The sequence below is a fragment of the Myxine glutinosa genome, chromosome 8, assembly GCF_964187855.1.
Source record: "Myxine glutinosa chromosome 8, kmMyxGlut1.1, whole genome shotgun sequence".
Classification (NCBI taxonomy): domain Eukaryota; kingdom Metazoa; phylum Chordata; class Myxini; order Myxiniformes; family Myxinidae; genus Myxine; species Myxine glutinosa.
The window spans coordinates 136,474,555-136,490,452 of NC_136268.1; the positions used below are offsets into that span (position 1 = coordinate 136,474,555).

Sequence of the window (15,898 nt, forward strand, 5' to 3'; positions counted from 1 at the left end):
GGTGTTGGGCTAGCGGCTAGGGTGCCAGCTTAGGATCCCAGGATCCTGGGTTCGAATCCCGGTTGATCGCTGAATAACGCCAGGGGGGTTGACTCAGCCTGTCATCCTTCCGAGGTCGGCTAATTGAGTACCAGTTCACTGGTAATTCCCTGCTTGTCGTAAAAGGCGACAAAAAGGGTTGGCGTCAGGAAGGGCATCCGGCCGTAAAACATTGCTTCAAAAAGGGGACCAAAAAAAAACAACAACAACCACGGTCCCCGAAAAAGGCCAACCCCCGCTTTGCGGGGAAAAATGGCCTCTAAATGTGGTTATTTTTTATATATATATAGATATTAAATCCTTCCTTTTCTCCAATGGCTTGATCTCTGATCATCAATTTACATTCAGACCAGGTCACTCGACTCAGGACATGCTGCTCCTGCTGTCCCAACAATGGATGGAGGGGTCATGGAGGCCCTCAACACCAAACAAGAAATCAGAGTAGTCTCCCTACTACTAATCAGAGTAGTCAGAATCAGAGTAGTAGTCTATCTCATGCCTTAGATATGGTCTGGTAACCCGCCATGCTCTCCAAACTCTCCTCTTACGGTATCCATGGAAATCTCCACGCTTGGCTTGCAGACTTCCTCTCATGTCGTAATCAACGTGTGGCTCTAAATGGAATTCTTTCATCTCCTCTTTTTGTCTTGGCTGGAGTTCCTTCCTCAAGGCAGTGTTCTGGGCCCTGTGCTTTTTCTGGTCTTCATTAATGATCTCTCTGACTCTCTGGAAAATCCTCTCTATCTCTTTGCTGATGACTCCATTCTCTGCCACACCATATCTCAACCCTCAGATCGGCAGGCAGCAGCCTCTTCACTCTCTGCAGACCTGGATAAAATCACAAACTGGTCAAACAAGTGGAACATGTCTTTCAATCCTAAAAAATCTCACACTCTCACTTTGTCTCTCTGAAAAGACCGTCTGGATAACTCTCCCATCTACTTTCTCAACCATCCTCTTGAAGAAGTTATGTCACTCAAGCTTTTGGGTCTCACTATCTGCCATGATCTTTCTTGGGAAAACCACATTTCCAAGCTGGCCTCCAAATCCAGTCGCCTACTGGGCATCCTCCGTGCGAAGTCCTTGCTTGGCACACCTGACCTTGGCACACCTTGGCACACAGACACCTTCCTTGGCTCCTCACCACATACATGGCTTTCATCCACAGCTCAATGGAATACTGTTCCCCCCTCTGGGCCGGTGCTCCTGCCTCACACCTAGCTCGGCTTCACGCTGTTGAAACCAAAGCTTTCAGAATCATTGGAATCTCCTGCGATGAAGCTATCTCCGAGGGCCTTTCACTCATTCACCACAGGCAGGTTGGCAGTCATTCTGTCTTCTACCGACTCTGCTACGGCCTTGCTCCCCCTGCTCTGTCTGTGCTCTGTCCCCCAAATATTCCTGCAGGATGCGCAAGATCTTTCAGCAACCCTCTTATGGTTAAACTCCCAAAATCAAGACTCTCTGCTCACCTTCACTCTTTCTTTCCTCTTTTTCCGACCTCTGGATCAAACTCCCACACTCTTCAATTCCACTCTTCCCTCCAGGTCTTCAGGACAACTGTCCTTCACCATCTCTTACTTATCCTCATCCAAAACCTTGATCTTTTCTACCCCCATAAATCCACCCGAAATCAACCTCCTTCAAATTCCGATTTCTTTCCTGAAAGTCCTTGTACTTGTGCCCAACGCATTTATGCCATGTGCCCCACCCCAACACTCTCCCTTCCTCAGATATCCCAATGTCCCTCCCTGTTCTCCATCTATGTGTTAGCTCTTACACGAGCCTCGACTGAGTATACCAAAACAAAAAATCTAAACCTACAAAAGTTTGTTTTTTGCCAATCAGCTCAAAAATTGAACACGGGTGGTGTATAGGCAATAGATCACTGCCTTGATCGCTCCCAATTTTTATCTCACCTGGAACGAAGTTCAGGGAAGCGTATGCGATTGCGCGTCATCCGTCCGTCCGTAAACACTTGAAACTTCTTCTCCGAAACGGCTGATGAAATTGCAACCAAATTTGGCACAAATGATATTTGTTGTGTTGTGACTAAAGTTTGTTCACGGCATTAAAAAATAAATAAATAATAATAATATCGGGGTATGAGAGGGTTTCCCGAGGGTTTAAGTGGATCCAGGTTTGACCTCCCCCACCCCAAAAAATAGATATTTGCTTTCTTCTCTGAAACTACACACACGATTTTGATGAAACTTTACCACAACCTTCACCAGCTGTGATGTACCAAAGTTTGTTCACGGCATTCCAAAAAACCTGCCCCTTTAAGGGTTTATAGGGGGGGGGGCGTTGCCCCCCAAAATAGGTATTTGCTTTTTTTCTCACCACCTACACAATTTTGATGAAACTTCACCACAACCTTCATCATCTGTGATGTACCAATGTTTGTTCAAGGCATTGGAACAATTGGGGTCTGAGGAGGTACACTAGGTGGGAGGGGCAGGGAGGGGGCGGGGGGAAGAGAAGGGGGAGGGGGGAAGAGAAGGGGTAGGGGTTGCCCCCCAAAATAGGTATTTTTTTTTGTTTGTTTGTTTAAAGTCTTCGGATTATGTTAGTATGATTCTACATGCTGCCCTGTCTACTAGCAACCATTGAAATTGGTTTAAAATACCTTCAGTCGGTGCAGTATACTGCTGTTTATTCTACCAGGTGAGCGCCAGGGGTATTGCCCTTATGTTTTTTCTTCCCCTTTGCTGCGAAGAAATACACAACCTCCCATTTTTGAGCTCTTAAAACCAGTGCAAGAAAAAAAGCCTTCTTTATTACCCTCTGGAGTCTACAAGCCGATTCTATCGGCTTCACGCATGCTCCGAAATGTTTACAAGCCGAATTTATTGGCTCTAACCGCATTCAAATTTGAGATTAGAGACATTATTAGATTAGAGGCATTAGAGACATTAGAGACAAGCCGATAGACTCGGCTATTGGCTTGATAGAATAATATACTACTAGGGCATGCCCGTACTATATATAAGCTAGGACGTGCCCGTACGTGGGTGCCCGTTCCTTGCCAAAAAAAAAAAAAAAAAAAAATTTGTGTAGGGGTGTGTGTGTGTAAACATCCTAGGGCGTGCCCGTACGTGGGTGCAAAAAAACATGCGTGCAAACAACAACAACAAAAAAAAACTTTGAAACCACGTGGCAGTAACGACCACAGAACCCCCCCCCCCCTCTATTTACATGAATGGTTTGGTCCATTCGCAACGACCACAGAACCCCCCCCTCTATTTACATGCAATGGTTTGGTCCAAAGCGAACGATTTGGTCCATTCGATGTGATTCGATGATTCGATGTGAATGGTTTGGTCCATTCGCAACAACCACAGAACCCCCCCCCCTCTATTTACATGAATGGTTTGGTCCATTCGCAAAGCCAAAGCGAACGACCACAGAACCCCCCCCCTCTATTTACATGAATGGTTTGGTCCATTCGCAAAGCCAAAGCGAACGACCACAGAACCCCCCCCCCTCTATTTACATGAATGGTTTGGTCCATTCGCAACGCCAAAGCGAACGGCGAACGGCTAAATCGCCATAGCTCGGTAAGTACTTGTCCGATTAATTTCAAACCTTGAAAAGGCACATCCTCGGGTCCCCAGCAATATACCTGGCAAGTTTCAAGTATATCGGACCCGTGGTTGTCGAGAAACAGCGGTCACAGACAAACACACAGACACACAGACACACAGAGATTACTGGAATTATAGATAGATATAGAATCGGCTTGTATTGTAGACTCCAGAGGATTAATATTGGCTATCGTTAACTTTTTTTATTTAACCACGGGTTTCTATTATCGTTAATAATAATACTAATCGTTGTGCATAAATATTAAATATCCTTCACGAATCTGTGCACTGGTGTCTTATGTGACTAAACTTGCAGCAAATAGTCAAATACTTTCAACAAGGTTATACAGGTATTCGCCCTTCCTCAAACACAAAATTTTCATCACCACCGTTTTTTCTCCCCCACCACATCTATATATATAAAACACAGTTTGTGTGTGTGTGTGTGTGTGTGTGTGTGTGTGTGTGTGTGTAATGTTACCGATAGACTCCCAAACGGAGACGCTCACGTGCTTGATATTTGGCATAGACATGGCCATTGAGCCTGGGAAGAACATGGCCGACCTAAAAAAAAATATTTCATAATATTTTTTTTACCATATTTTTACCTCAGCGCATTTCAGCGAGGAATATTATGCACGGATTCTGAGGTGGTGGCAGAGCAGCATGCTGATTCGCTCAGAGCGATCACGTGATGTTCAAATTTTGCCGCCATAATCTCACTGTTATGCGTTCGCACGTAATTCAGTTTTTTCACATTTCAGCGAGGGACATTGCCATTCACACCACATAGGTTTTTTTTCCTTTCATCTTTAGATCCATATTTTTAGCCATAATGTAGCGAATGTAGCGTAACGTAGCGTAGCTAACGTAGCGTTAGCATAACGTAGCATAGTGTAGCGATCCTCGCTCAGGATCTTCGTCAGGTTCGTGAGCGAGTTAGCCAAAACGTAAAGTGAAAATAAATCGAATTTTTTATTCATATTTACCTCAGCGCATTTCAGCGAGGAACATTATACACGGAATCTCAGCCGGTGGCAGAGCAGCGTGCTGATTCGCTCAGAGCGATCACGTGATGTCCCAACCTTGCCGCCATAATCTCACAGTTATGCGTTCGCACGTAATTCAGTTTTTTCACATTTCAGCGAGGAACATTGCCATTCACACCACATAGGTTTTTTTTCACTTTCATCTGATATTTGTGATTTATTTCAAACAAACTGTATTTCCCATCTACACGGCCATGTATTCCTATTAACGTTATGTAAAGTACATAAATTGTGTGGATTACATCATTTGTGGATGTGATCAATTGCCAGTAACCATCTATATCCCTCCCCTCCCCTTCCCCCCTCCCCCTACCCTTCCCCCCTCCACCCTACCCTCTCCCCCTCCACCCTCCCTTTCCCCCCATACCCCTCCCTTTCCCCCTACCCCTTCCTTTCCCCCCTCCCCCTTCCTTTCCCCCCTCCCCCTTCCCTTCCCCCTCCACCCTACCCTCTCCCCTTCCCCCTCCCTTCCACGCTTCCCTCTCCCCTTCCCCCCTCCCACCCTACCCTCTCCCCTTCCCCCCCTCTCCTCCCCTCCCCTCCCATCCCCCTCTCCTCCCCCCTCTCCTCCTCCCACTCCCCCTCCCCCTTCCTTTCCCCCCTCCCCCTTCCTTTCCCCCCTCCCCCTTCCCTTCCCCCTCCACCCTACCCTCTCCCCTTCCCCCTCCCTTCCACGCTTCCCTCTCCCCTTCCCCCTCCCACCCTACCCTCTCCCCTTCCCCCCTCTCCTCCCCTCCCCTCCCATCCCCCTCTCCTCCCCCCTCTCCTCCTCCCACTCCCCCTCCCCCCTCTCCTCCTCCCCCCTCTCCTGCTCCCCCTTCCCCCTCTCCTCCCCCTCCCCTCCCCTCCCCCTCCCCTCCCCTCCCCCTCCCCTCTCTCCACCCCTCCCCTTTCCCCTCCCCCTCCCCCGCCCGGCAATGCCGGGTACTTCTGCTAGTTTCCTATGTTAAAGATTTACAAGTAACGGCAACATCTTTATAACAGTAAATGACCTTTTTACAATTACTCCGCCATCGTGATATTAGAAATAAAAATTTAAACAAGTAGGCCTAATTAAAACAAATAACAGGTCAAAGCCGCAGCTCTAGAAATTGGTTTGAGTAGAACGATCGATCGATGCAGATTCCTCTCTCTCATAAACACATGTTATGTAACAAAATGGAGTTATCAAACATTGCCGTTTATATAAATAGGTAAATTATTACGAAAATGTTACCAGATGAACGGCTTTGCCGCTTTTCCCAACCCTGAGGTAACGCTGTCTCTTCCTCAGCCATTTGGTGGTTCTTTGGCCCTCGAACTTATCATATAGTAAAACCGCCCCTAGGGCAGCATGAGGTCTGCTTATGGTACGTTTTGCGAACGTATCCTCCACATTATATGCCTCCACGCTATCTGGAGGAAACGTAATTATTTACTTTACAATGATCTCTAATTGTTTTATTCTCTGCCTACAATTCGCGTCGAATGTCGGTTTTTGGGGGTTTTAAATGGAAATATGAAGGATCTGAATTTCTTTCTCGATCTGGAAATATGAACAGTGAAGAACTTCACGAACATGTATGTACTGTGCATATATAACGATTTTTTTTCAAGGCGAATCTGCTGGGGTGTTTTGGCTGCTGCACTCCGAAACCCAAGGAAGGCCCGTTTGGGGCGCGATTCGACTTACAAGGTAGATTAATTTAATTCATTTCTTATCATTCATTGGAACATTGTTCCATATTGTGCCATATTGTTCCACATTGTGCCGTGCGTTGCTATATGTTCGTATGATGTGTATGTAATTGTAATGGTCGCTTCGTATGCTTATTAATTTTTGTAATCTAGGAAAGTTACACGATGTTTTCGCGCCATAATATATAATAAATTTGGAATAAACCTATTATCCTGAAGCTATCCTGAAGACGAACATGATTTAAAATAATGTTGAATGTTTTCATCATCTTTGTTCAGGCACAACGTACTGTAGTCTGTACGTATTAAATGTGCAGTGCAAGGAAAAAGGATTGTTTGGGGTTTTATTATTTTATTAAATAGGAAATTTCATTTTAGAGGGTCCAAGGATGTCATTTTATTTTATTTTATAGGTAGGTTGAAGGAGCTGGGGCTCCCACGTCGATCAGAAGAATGGACGCGACAAAAAGCTGGAATTCATCTGAGTTGCTTTATTGAAATCAAACACTCAGGCACTCTGAAAAACCGTTTATCTCTCAGCAATATCTATCTATTCCGCCAGGGGGTTTGCCCAGGCCCGGCGCCAGGGGGCGTAGCCCAGCTTCCTGGCTGCGGCCTGGCAAGTTGAGGGCGAGCCTGCCCGGGCGTCCTGGACGAGCCCGGCATGGTGATCGCTCCGCGTCCTTGATAGGTGCAAGGCGATTGTGAAAACTCAGCGGCAGCCGCTACACACGTCCCCCCAGAATCGACTTGCACCGGCAGGGTCAATTTGAGGGGGGTCCTGACGACCCGGCCGAAGCGACCCCTGGCGGGTCGTGGGAGGGGGTCCGGTGAGGTGGTGGGCGGTCGAGTGGGGGGCACCGTGGACGGGGGGCGGCCTCGCCGCGGCGGAAGGGCCACCCGTGGTGGGTGGTCGACGTCCACGTGTGCCGGCTTGAGGCGGTCCACAGCAATCCGGTCCGACCTGCCGCCGATGTCGATGACGAACGACTTGTCGTCCCGTCGCAGCACCCGGAAGGGCCCGTCGTACGGCGGCTGGAGTGGCCACCGATGTGCGTCGTGACGCACAAAAACATACTCCGCTGTGCGGAGTGCTGGGGGGACGTAGGACTGGGGGTCACCGTGGCGGGATGTTGGCACGGGGGCAAACCGTCGGGTGGCCTCCTGGAGGTCCGAGCGCTGGTGAGCTGCGGACCAGGGACTGGTAGCGTCGGGCACAAATTCGCCCGGGACGCGTAGCACCTGGCCATAGACAAGCTCGGCGGTGGATGCCTGGAGGTCTTCCTTGCGGGCCGTGCGAAGGCCCAAAAGGACCCACGGCAGCCGGTCGGCCCACCCGACGTCTTGAAGGCCGGCCATGAGCGCGGCCTTCATGGAGCGGTGGAATCGCTCGCACAACCCGTTTGCTTGGGGGTGGTAGGCCGTAGTACGGTGGAGCTTGACCCCCAGGTTGCGGGCGACCGCGCCCCACAGCTCGGAGGTGAACTGTGGACCGCGGTCTGACGAGATGTCCGCCGGTGCGCCGAAGCGGGCGACCCAGGTGGCGATGAAAGCCTGCACCACGTCGGCGGTGGTGGTGGAGACGAGGGGCACGGCCTCCGGCCACCTGGTGGTCCTGTCCACCATGGTGAGCAGGTGTGTGAACCCCCGTGACGGGGGGAGGGGGCCCACCAGATCCACGTTGACGTGGTCGAAACGTCGTTCGGGCACGGTGAAAGGTGCCAGCGGGGCCTGGGTGTGTCGGTGGACCTTGGCCCGTTGGCAGGCCGTGCAGGCGCTGGTCCAATCGCGGACGTCCCGACGAAGGCCGTGCCAGACGAAACGCGCCGACACCAGCTTCTGGGAAGCTTTCCGGCCCGGGTGGGAAAGGCCGTGGAGGGAGGCGAAGATGCGGCGTTGCCAGGCGACGGGCACGATGGGGCGAGGCTGGCCTTGGGAGACGTCGCAGAGCAGGACAGTGTCCGCGCAGGGGATGTCGGCCAGGCGGAGGCCCGTGTCCGCCGCCCGGAGGGCTTGCACCGTGGTGTCGGTGGTTTGGTCCGCCGCCATAAGCGCAAAATCCACGCCCAGGTGGACCGCGTTCGCGCTGGCCCGGGAAAGACAGTCGGCCACGGCGTTGTTTTTGCCGGCGACGTGCCGGATGTCCGTGGTAAACTCCGACACGGCGGAGAGGTGGCGCTGTTGGCGGGCCGACCATGGCTCCGTGACCTTGGCCATGGCGTAAACCAACGGCTTGTGGTCAACGAACGCCGTGAAAGGACGGCCCTCCAGGAGGTGGCGGAAATGGCGGACGGCCAGGTGTAGACCGAGGAGCTCCCGGTCAAACGTGCTGTATTTGAGCTCGTTCGGCCGGAGCTGCCGGCTGAAAAAAGCGAGTGGCTGCCAAACCCCGTTCACCCATTGCTCATGTACGGCGCCCACCGCGTAGTCGGAGGCATCCGTGGTGAGGGCGATGGGAGCGTTGAGCACCGGGTGAGCGAGCAGTGTTGCGTCGGCGAGGGCCCGCTTTGAGCCTTGGAAGGCCGCGTCCATTGCTGCGGACCAGGCGATGTCGTGCTTGGCCGGCTTGCCCCGGAGGGCTTCGTAGAGGGGCCGCATGAGCTGAGCAGCGCGGGGCACGAAGCGGTGATAAAAATTCACCATTCCCAGGAATTCCTGCAGGGCCTTTATGGTGCGGGGACGCGGGAACGTGGTGATGGCCTCGACCTTGGTTGGCAGCGGCACGGCCCCGTTCTTGGTGATGTGATGGCCAAAAAAATCAACGGCCGTCGTGCCGAAGTGGCATTTGGCCGGGTTGACGATGAGGCCGTGCTCGCTGAGGCGCTCGAACAGTGTTCGGAGGTGGAGGAGGTGCTCGGCCCGGGACGTGCTGGCGACGAGGATGTCGTCCAGGTAAACGAAAAGGAACGGCAGGTCACGCAGCACGCCGTCCATCAAGCGCTGGAACGCCTGAGCCGCGTTCTTGAGACCAAACGGCATCCGCAAGAATTCGAATAAGCCGAACGGCGTGATGACTGCCGTTTTAGGGACGTCGGCCGCCCTGACAGGTACCTGGTGATATCCCCGTATGAGGTCAATTTTTGAAAAAATGACCCGTCCCGCCAGACGGGCGGAGAAGTCTTGGATATGCGGGATCGGGTACCTGTCGGGGGTGGTAGCGTCATTCAGACGGCGGTAGTCGCCACACGGGCGCCATCCACCCCCCGGCTTTGGCACGATGTGCAGTGGCGAGGCCCACGCGCTATCGGAGCGCCGCACGATGCCGAGGTGCTCCAACGCGTCGAATTCGGCCTTCGCTACGGCGAGCTTGGCTGGGTCGAGGCGGCGGGCCCTGGCGTAGACCGGCGGGCCCGTGGTTGGTATGTGGTGCTCGATCCCATGCCGTACTGCGACGGCCGAAAACGTCGGCCGCGTGAGGGCCGGGAACTCCGTGAGCAGGCGAGCAAACTCGTTCGCCGCCGGGACGGTGCATGCCAGCTCGGTCGGCGCGGAGCTGCTCAATGTGCATACCAGGGAGCTGAAGGTTTCAGCGTTGATTAAACGACGCCGTTGGACGTCCACCAGCAGTCCGTGTGCGCAGAGGAAGTCGGCGCCTAGCAGAGCCACGGGCACGTTGGCGGTTACAAACGTCCAAGCAAAGCGTTGGCCGCCGAAGCAGAGGGTGACGTTGCGCGGGCCGAAGGTGCGGATAGTCGATCCGTTGGCCGCAACTAAGGAGGGGCCGCAAACCGCGGATTGCCTGTCCTGGTCAGAGGCGGGTATGACGCTCAGTTGGGCGCCGGTGTCGCACAGGAAGCGCCGTCCGGACGCTGTATCCGTGATGAACAGTAAGTTGCCCGTGTGGCCGGCGCTCATGGCTGGTAATGAACGCCGGCCCAGCCGTTTCCCGGCCTGCCGAAGGTGCACGGGGGTCGGCATGTCCGGGCCTTCTGTCCGAACCTGGCATGATAGTAACACCACGCTTGGTCAGGTGGAGGCCTCGGTCGTCGTGCCGGAGGTGGTCGGCTCGGTAGAGCGGCCGCCAATGGCGTCGGCAGTTCGGCCGTCGACCGTGCCGGGTGCTCGGGCGCCCTGGGTGTTGCGTCGGACGGCGGTGGGTCCCATGTCGCCGCTACGATGCGCTGTCCTGCGGCGGAGATCTTGTCGGCTTCTCTGGCAAGGGCCCGGGGATCTGTGATCGTCGTGCTTGCCAGGGCGAGGCGTACCGGGTTAGGCAGCTGACGGAAGAACAGCTCCCGGAACAGGAATGCCGGAGAGTGCTCGCCGAGCAGTGAAAGCATGTAGTCCATGCGCTCGGAAGGGCGCGTGTCGCCGAGCTCAGGCAGATCGAGCAGGCGCCGTGCGCGTTCCGCCGATGGGAGGGCGAAAGCATCGAGGAGCAGCTTCTTAATCGCGGCGTATTTGTCAGCGGCTGGCGGGCTTTCGAGGAGGCTCAGGGCGCGGGCCGCAGTAACCGACCCGAGCGCAGCTACCACATGGTGGAAGCGGGTGTCGTCGGCCGTTATGCTTCGCAGGGCGAACAGGGACTCCGCCTGTGCGAACCAAACCGCCGCGTGAGCCTCCCAGAAGGTAGGCAGTTTAAGGGCGACTGCCGTGTCCATGTCGATAGGTCACCAATGAAGGAGCTGGGGCTCCCACGTCGATCAGAAGAATGGACGCGACAAAAAGCTGGAATTCATCTGAGTTGCTTTATTGAAATCAAACACTCAGGCACTCTGAAAAACCGTTTATCTCTCAGCAATATATATCTATTCCGCCAGGGGGTTTGCCCAGGCCCGGCGCCAGGGGGCGTGGCCCAGCGTCCTGGCTGCGGCCTGGCAAGTTGAGGGCGAGCCTGCCCGGGCGTCCTGGACGAGCCCGGCATGGTGATCGCTCCGCGTCCTTGATAGGTGCAAGGCGATTGTGAAAACTCAGCGGCAGCCGCTACAAGGTCATTCATTCCCTTGATGTTTGTGCCACTGGTAGTGATAGTACCCCCTTTGCTCTTTCATGGGCCTCACTCCTGTAAAGCAACAAATGTCAGATTTTACTTCTTCTGAGCATCGTATATCACCTGTCTCTGCACTGCAGATGTTTAGACCAGGAAACCTTGTGTTGTGGAAAGGTGGACATTTTTGCGCTTTGTCACCCATTCTGGAATTTCAGCACAGGCTTCATGGGTCAAATGGCCTCTTCCTGCATCAAAGTTCCTTGTCTGCAATGGGAGTGCTTCAGAACTCGTGCACGTTTCTCCTACAGTATGAGGCAAATGTTGCGTACTTGCTCTGAGCCGTGTAGTCTGGATTAGATTCACAACCGGACTATATACGACTGGGTTGGTTCTTTTTAGGCAGTTTGGCACACCACAAAGCATTGGCCCTCAAATGCACGTTAAGCCGAGTGTCTCATCCAGCATTAGTGGGTGGACGTTAAAAATCCCACGGTCTTCCATGAGGAATTGGCAAGTTATCATCAGCTTCCTGAACAAATTTCAAATTGGCTCCAGTCAAATGATAATGTTGTTGTTGCTAATGATCTTTTAAAAACCTGACATAAATTGGTTCCTGCTCACAAATTCTGATCTAATCACACCTTGCATCACCTGCAATAAAACCTTGTTCTAACTAGAACTGCACTTTGTAGAGCGTGTACCTCTGCCAGGCTGAACAGTTTATTTTGAATCCCACTGATAGGCTGGATCTGCTTCCGGACCTGAACCAAAATCTAACCAATTAGTCATTGTCACACACCAAGCTGTCCACCAAGTTTCATCTGAATCCATCCATTACTTTTTGAGATGTTTTGCTATATATTGTTTTTGGTCATATCTCTCAAATATCGATATATTCTGGGCCCTGTGCTTTTTCTGGTCTTCATCAATGATCTCTCTGACTCTCTTGAAAATCCCCTCTATCTCTTTGCTGATGACTCTACTCTCTGTCGCTCCATTCTTCATCCCTCAGATCGGCAGTCTGCAGCCTCCTCACTCTCTGCAGACCTGGGCAAAATCACAGACTGGGCAAACAAGTGGAACATGTCTTTCAATCCTGACAAATCTCACACTCTTACGATGTCTCTCCGAAAAGACCGACTGGACAACCCTCCCATCCACTTTCTGAATAATCCTCTCCAAGAAGTTCTGTCACTCAAGCTTTTGGGTCTCACTATCTGCCATGATCTTTCCTGGGAAAACCACATTTCAAATCTGGCCTCCAAAGCCAGTCGCCGACTGGGCATCCTCCGTCGTGCGAAGTCCTTCCTTGGCACACCTGAGCTCCTCACCACATACAAGGCTTTCATCCACAGCTCAATGGAATACTGCTCTCCCCTCTGGGCTGGTGCTCCTGCCTCACACCTAGCTCGTCTTCACGCTGTTGAAACCAAAGCATTCAGAATCATTGGAATCTCCCGCGATGAAGCTAACTCCAAGGGCCTCTCACTCACTCACCGCAGGCAGGTTGGTGGTCTTTCCGTCTTCTACTGACTCCTCTCTGGCCTTAAAGCTCTCTCTCTGGGCTCTGTCCCGCAAATATTCCCGCTAATTTCACCCTAATTCCACTTTTTTGAAATACCAACTTCTGTCCTGGAAGTCCTTGGTGTCCTTGTGTTTTATACTTCTCCCACCCCCCCCCCCCCCTTCCCACGCCTCTTCCCCGCAAGCCCTCTCCCTCCCACACATCTCCCTGCCCTCAAATGTGTTTGTGTGCTTCCCCTTCTCTCCCCAACTTGTCTTCCGCTCCATCTTTTTATATATTTTGTTTGTCTGGTTGATTTGTTTGTGAAGTAAATGTTAGCTCTTTCATGATCCTCGATACAGTATACAAAAAAAAAAAAAAAAAATGGTGAAGAATCATTTCGGAGTATTAAAAAAAATTCTCGTATCCGGATCTGAATATTTCCCGAAACCCAATCAATTTGTCCTTGTCACACACCCAACCTGTCCACCAAGTTTTTCATCACTTGTCCACAACGTTTTCAAATATCGTGCTATGGAGTGAAAACATAACTTCCATCCACCTCGGACGTGGCGTGGACAGCGGTGGACGTAACAACGGGAAGCACCTGAGAGTCAAACTTGGAGGAAGACTTTAGGCTGTCGAGCATTCTTCAAATATGCTCCTCAGCTGCAGAACTCAATTCATTTTGTAAATCGCACAGCATCATCAATTAAGATTTTAAAATTTCTCCTAAAATCGAAGATTTTTACTCTTGTTTGTCTAAATTCTTTCATCTTCCCTCTTTTTAAACAGTTTGTTATTTTGCTTCTAAATGAATAGGGAAAATGAATTGCTTAAGTTCAATATTTATTCTGAGCATCTGACTCCAAACTGCATCAATTTGACATTTTGACTCCTTTTGACTTTATCTGACTCCAAAACACCGACGACAATTTTGTCACTTCTTAATTATATCTCTGAGAATAAATAAACCATAAAAATGCACATTCATGAAGTATGAAAACAGCAATATGTTCAATAGGATCCTATTAGATTTATTGTGGTGAGGCTATTGCCCAGAAACAACTTGCTTTCGTCTCCTGGAAAGCAAATCCAACGGAAGGAAATCTCATTTCCTTTCACAAAGCCCGAAACAAGTGTGTGTCCACCCTCAGGAGAGCCAGGAAACAATATCTCTCCGTTCTCAGGACAGAACTCTCTTATCTGTCTCCCTCTTCCAAATCCTGGTGGCGTCTGGTCAAATCTGTTTCTGGTGTTTGTTCCCCCTCCATCCCCTCCCTCACCTCAAACGGCCACACGGCTGACTCCGCGCGTGAAAAAGCTGAATGCCTCAACTCTGTGTTTGCCTCTAAATCTTGTGTCCCAAACCCATCCCTCTCTGTACCCACCGTACCCAGTCGTACCCAGCTGCTTCTGGACTCTGTGTCCTTTCCTCCTGACAAGGTGGAAAAGTTTCTGTCAACCCTCGACTCTGATTCTGCAACTGGACCTGACGGCATCAGCCCACGGGTCCTAAAATCTTGTTCTTCCGCTCTTTCACTCCCTCTCTCTGTTCTCTTCACGCTCTCTTTTGCTCAAGGTCATCTGCCATCTGCTTGGAAATCTGCCAACATCACCGCTTTGCACAAAAAAGGTGCAAAAACAGATCCCAACAACTACAGACCAATCAGCCTTCTCTCAATTATCAGTAAAGTCATGGAATCCATCATTGCTTCAGATATGAAATCTTTCCTCTTCTCCAATGGCTTGATCTCTGATCATCAATTTGGTTTCAGACCTGGTCACTCTACTCTGGACATGCTGCTTCTGCTTTCTCAGCAATGGATGGAGGTCCTCAATGCCAAACAGGAAATTAGAGCTGTCTCCCTTGACATATCATGTGCCTTCGATACGGTCTGGCACCCCGCTCTGTTCACCAAACTCTCCTCTGTTGGTATCCATGGAAATCTCCACGCATGGCTGGCGGACTTCCTCTCTAGTCGTAGTCAACGTGTGGCCCTGAATGGGTTTCTCTCATCTCCTCTTCCTGTTCAGGCTGGAGTTCCCCAAGGCAGTGTTCTGGGCCCTGTGCTTTTTCTGGTCTTCATCAATGATCTCTCTGACTCTCTTGAAAATCCTCTCTATCTCTTTGCTGATGACTCTACTCTCTGTCGCTCCATTCTTCATCCCTCAGATCGGCAGTCTCCAGCCTCCTCACTCTCTGCAGACCTGGACAAAATCACAGACTGGGCCAACAAGTGGAACATGTCTTTCAATCCTGACAAATCTCACACTCTTACGATGTCTCTCCGAAAAGACCGACTGGACAACCCTCCCATCTACTTTCTGAATAATCCTCTCCAAGAAGTTCTGTCACTCAAGCTTTTGGGTCTCACTATCTGCCATGATCTTTCCTGGGAAAACCACATTTCAAATCTGGCCTCCAAAGCCAGTCGCCGACTGGGCATCCTCCGTCGTGCGAAGTCCTTCCTTGGCACACCTGAGCTCCTCACCACGTACAAGGCTTTCATCCGCAGCTCAATGGAATACTGCTCTCCCCTCTGGGCTGGTGCTCCTGCCTCACACCTAGCTCGTCTTCACGCTGTTGAAAGCAAAGCATTCAGAATCATTGGAATCTCCCGCGATGAAGCTAACTCCAAGGGCCTCTCACTCACTCACCGCAGGCAGGTTGGTGGTCTTTCCGTCTTCTACCGACTCCTCTCTGGCCTTGCCCCCCCCAGCTCTCTCTGGGCTCTGTCCTGCAAATATTCCTACAGGTCGCACAAGATCTGCCTGCAACCCTCTTATGGTTAAACTGCCAAAATCGAGACTCTCTGCTCACCTTCACTCCTTCATTCCTCTTTTCTCCCGCCTCTGGAACAAACTCCCTCACTCTCTTCAATCCTACTCCACCCTCCAGGTCTTTAAAACAGCTGTTCACCACCATCTCTTATCTTCCCCCATCCAAAACCTTGATCTTTTCTATCCCCGATAATTTCACCCCAATTCCACTTTTTGAAATAGCAACTTCTGTCCTGGAAGTCCTTGGTGTCCTTGTGTTTTATACTTCTCCCACCCCCCCCCCCCCCCCTTCTCGCACCTCCTCCCCCCAAGCCCTCTCCCTCCCACA

The 15,898-nt window shown here is 51.4% G+C and overlaps 2 protein-coding genes across 2 annotated transcripts in view; one reads left to right on the top strand and one right to left on the bottom strand.

The window, feature by feature from the left end:
- The window catches only part of PIN1 (peptidylprolyl cis/trans isomerase, NIMA-interacting 1), an 85,017-nt gene extending 78,896 nt beyond the window's left edge, over positions 1-6,121 (bottom strand). The window contains exon 1 of the mRNA XM_068125255.2: positions 5,892-6,121. Coding sequence (XP_067981356.1) covers positions 5,892-5,952 — 61 coding nt within the window. The 5' untranslated portion in view covers positions 5,953-6,121. The remainder of the gene's footprint in view (positions 1-5,891) is intronic.
- Positions 6,074-15,898, top strand: part of UBL5 (ubiquitin like 5) — a 46,305-nt gene continuing 36,480 nt past the window's right edge. The window contains exon 1 of the mRNA XM_068125250.2: positions 6,074-6,350. Within this exon, the coding sequence (XP_067981351.1) occupies positions 6,234-6,350 (117 nt within the window). The 5' untranslated portion in view covers positions 6,074-6,233. The remainder of the gene's footprint in view (positions 6,351-15,898) is intronic.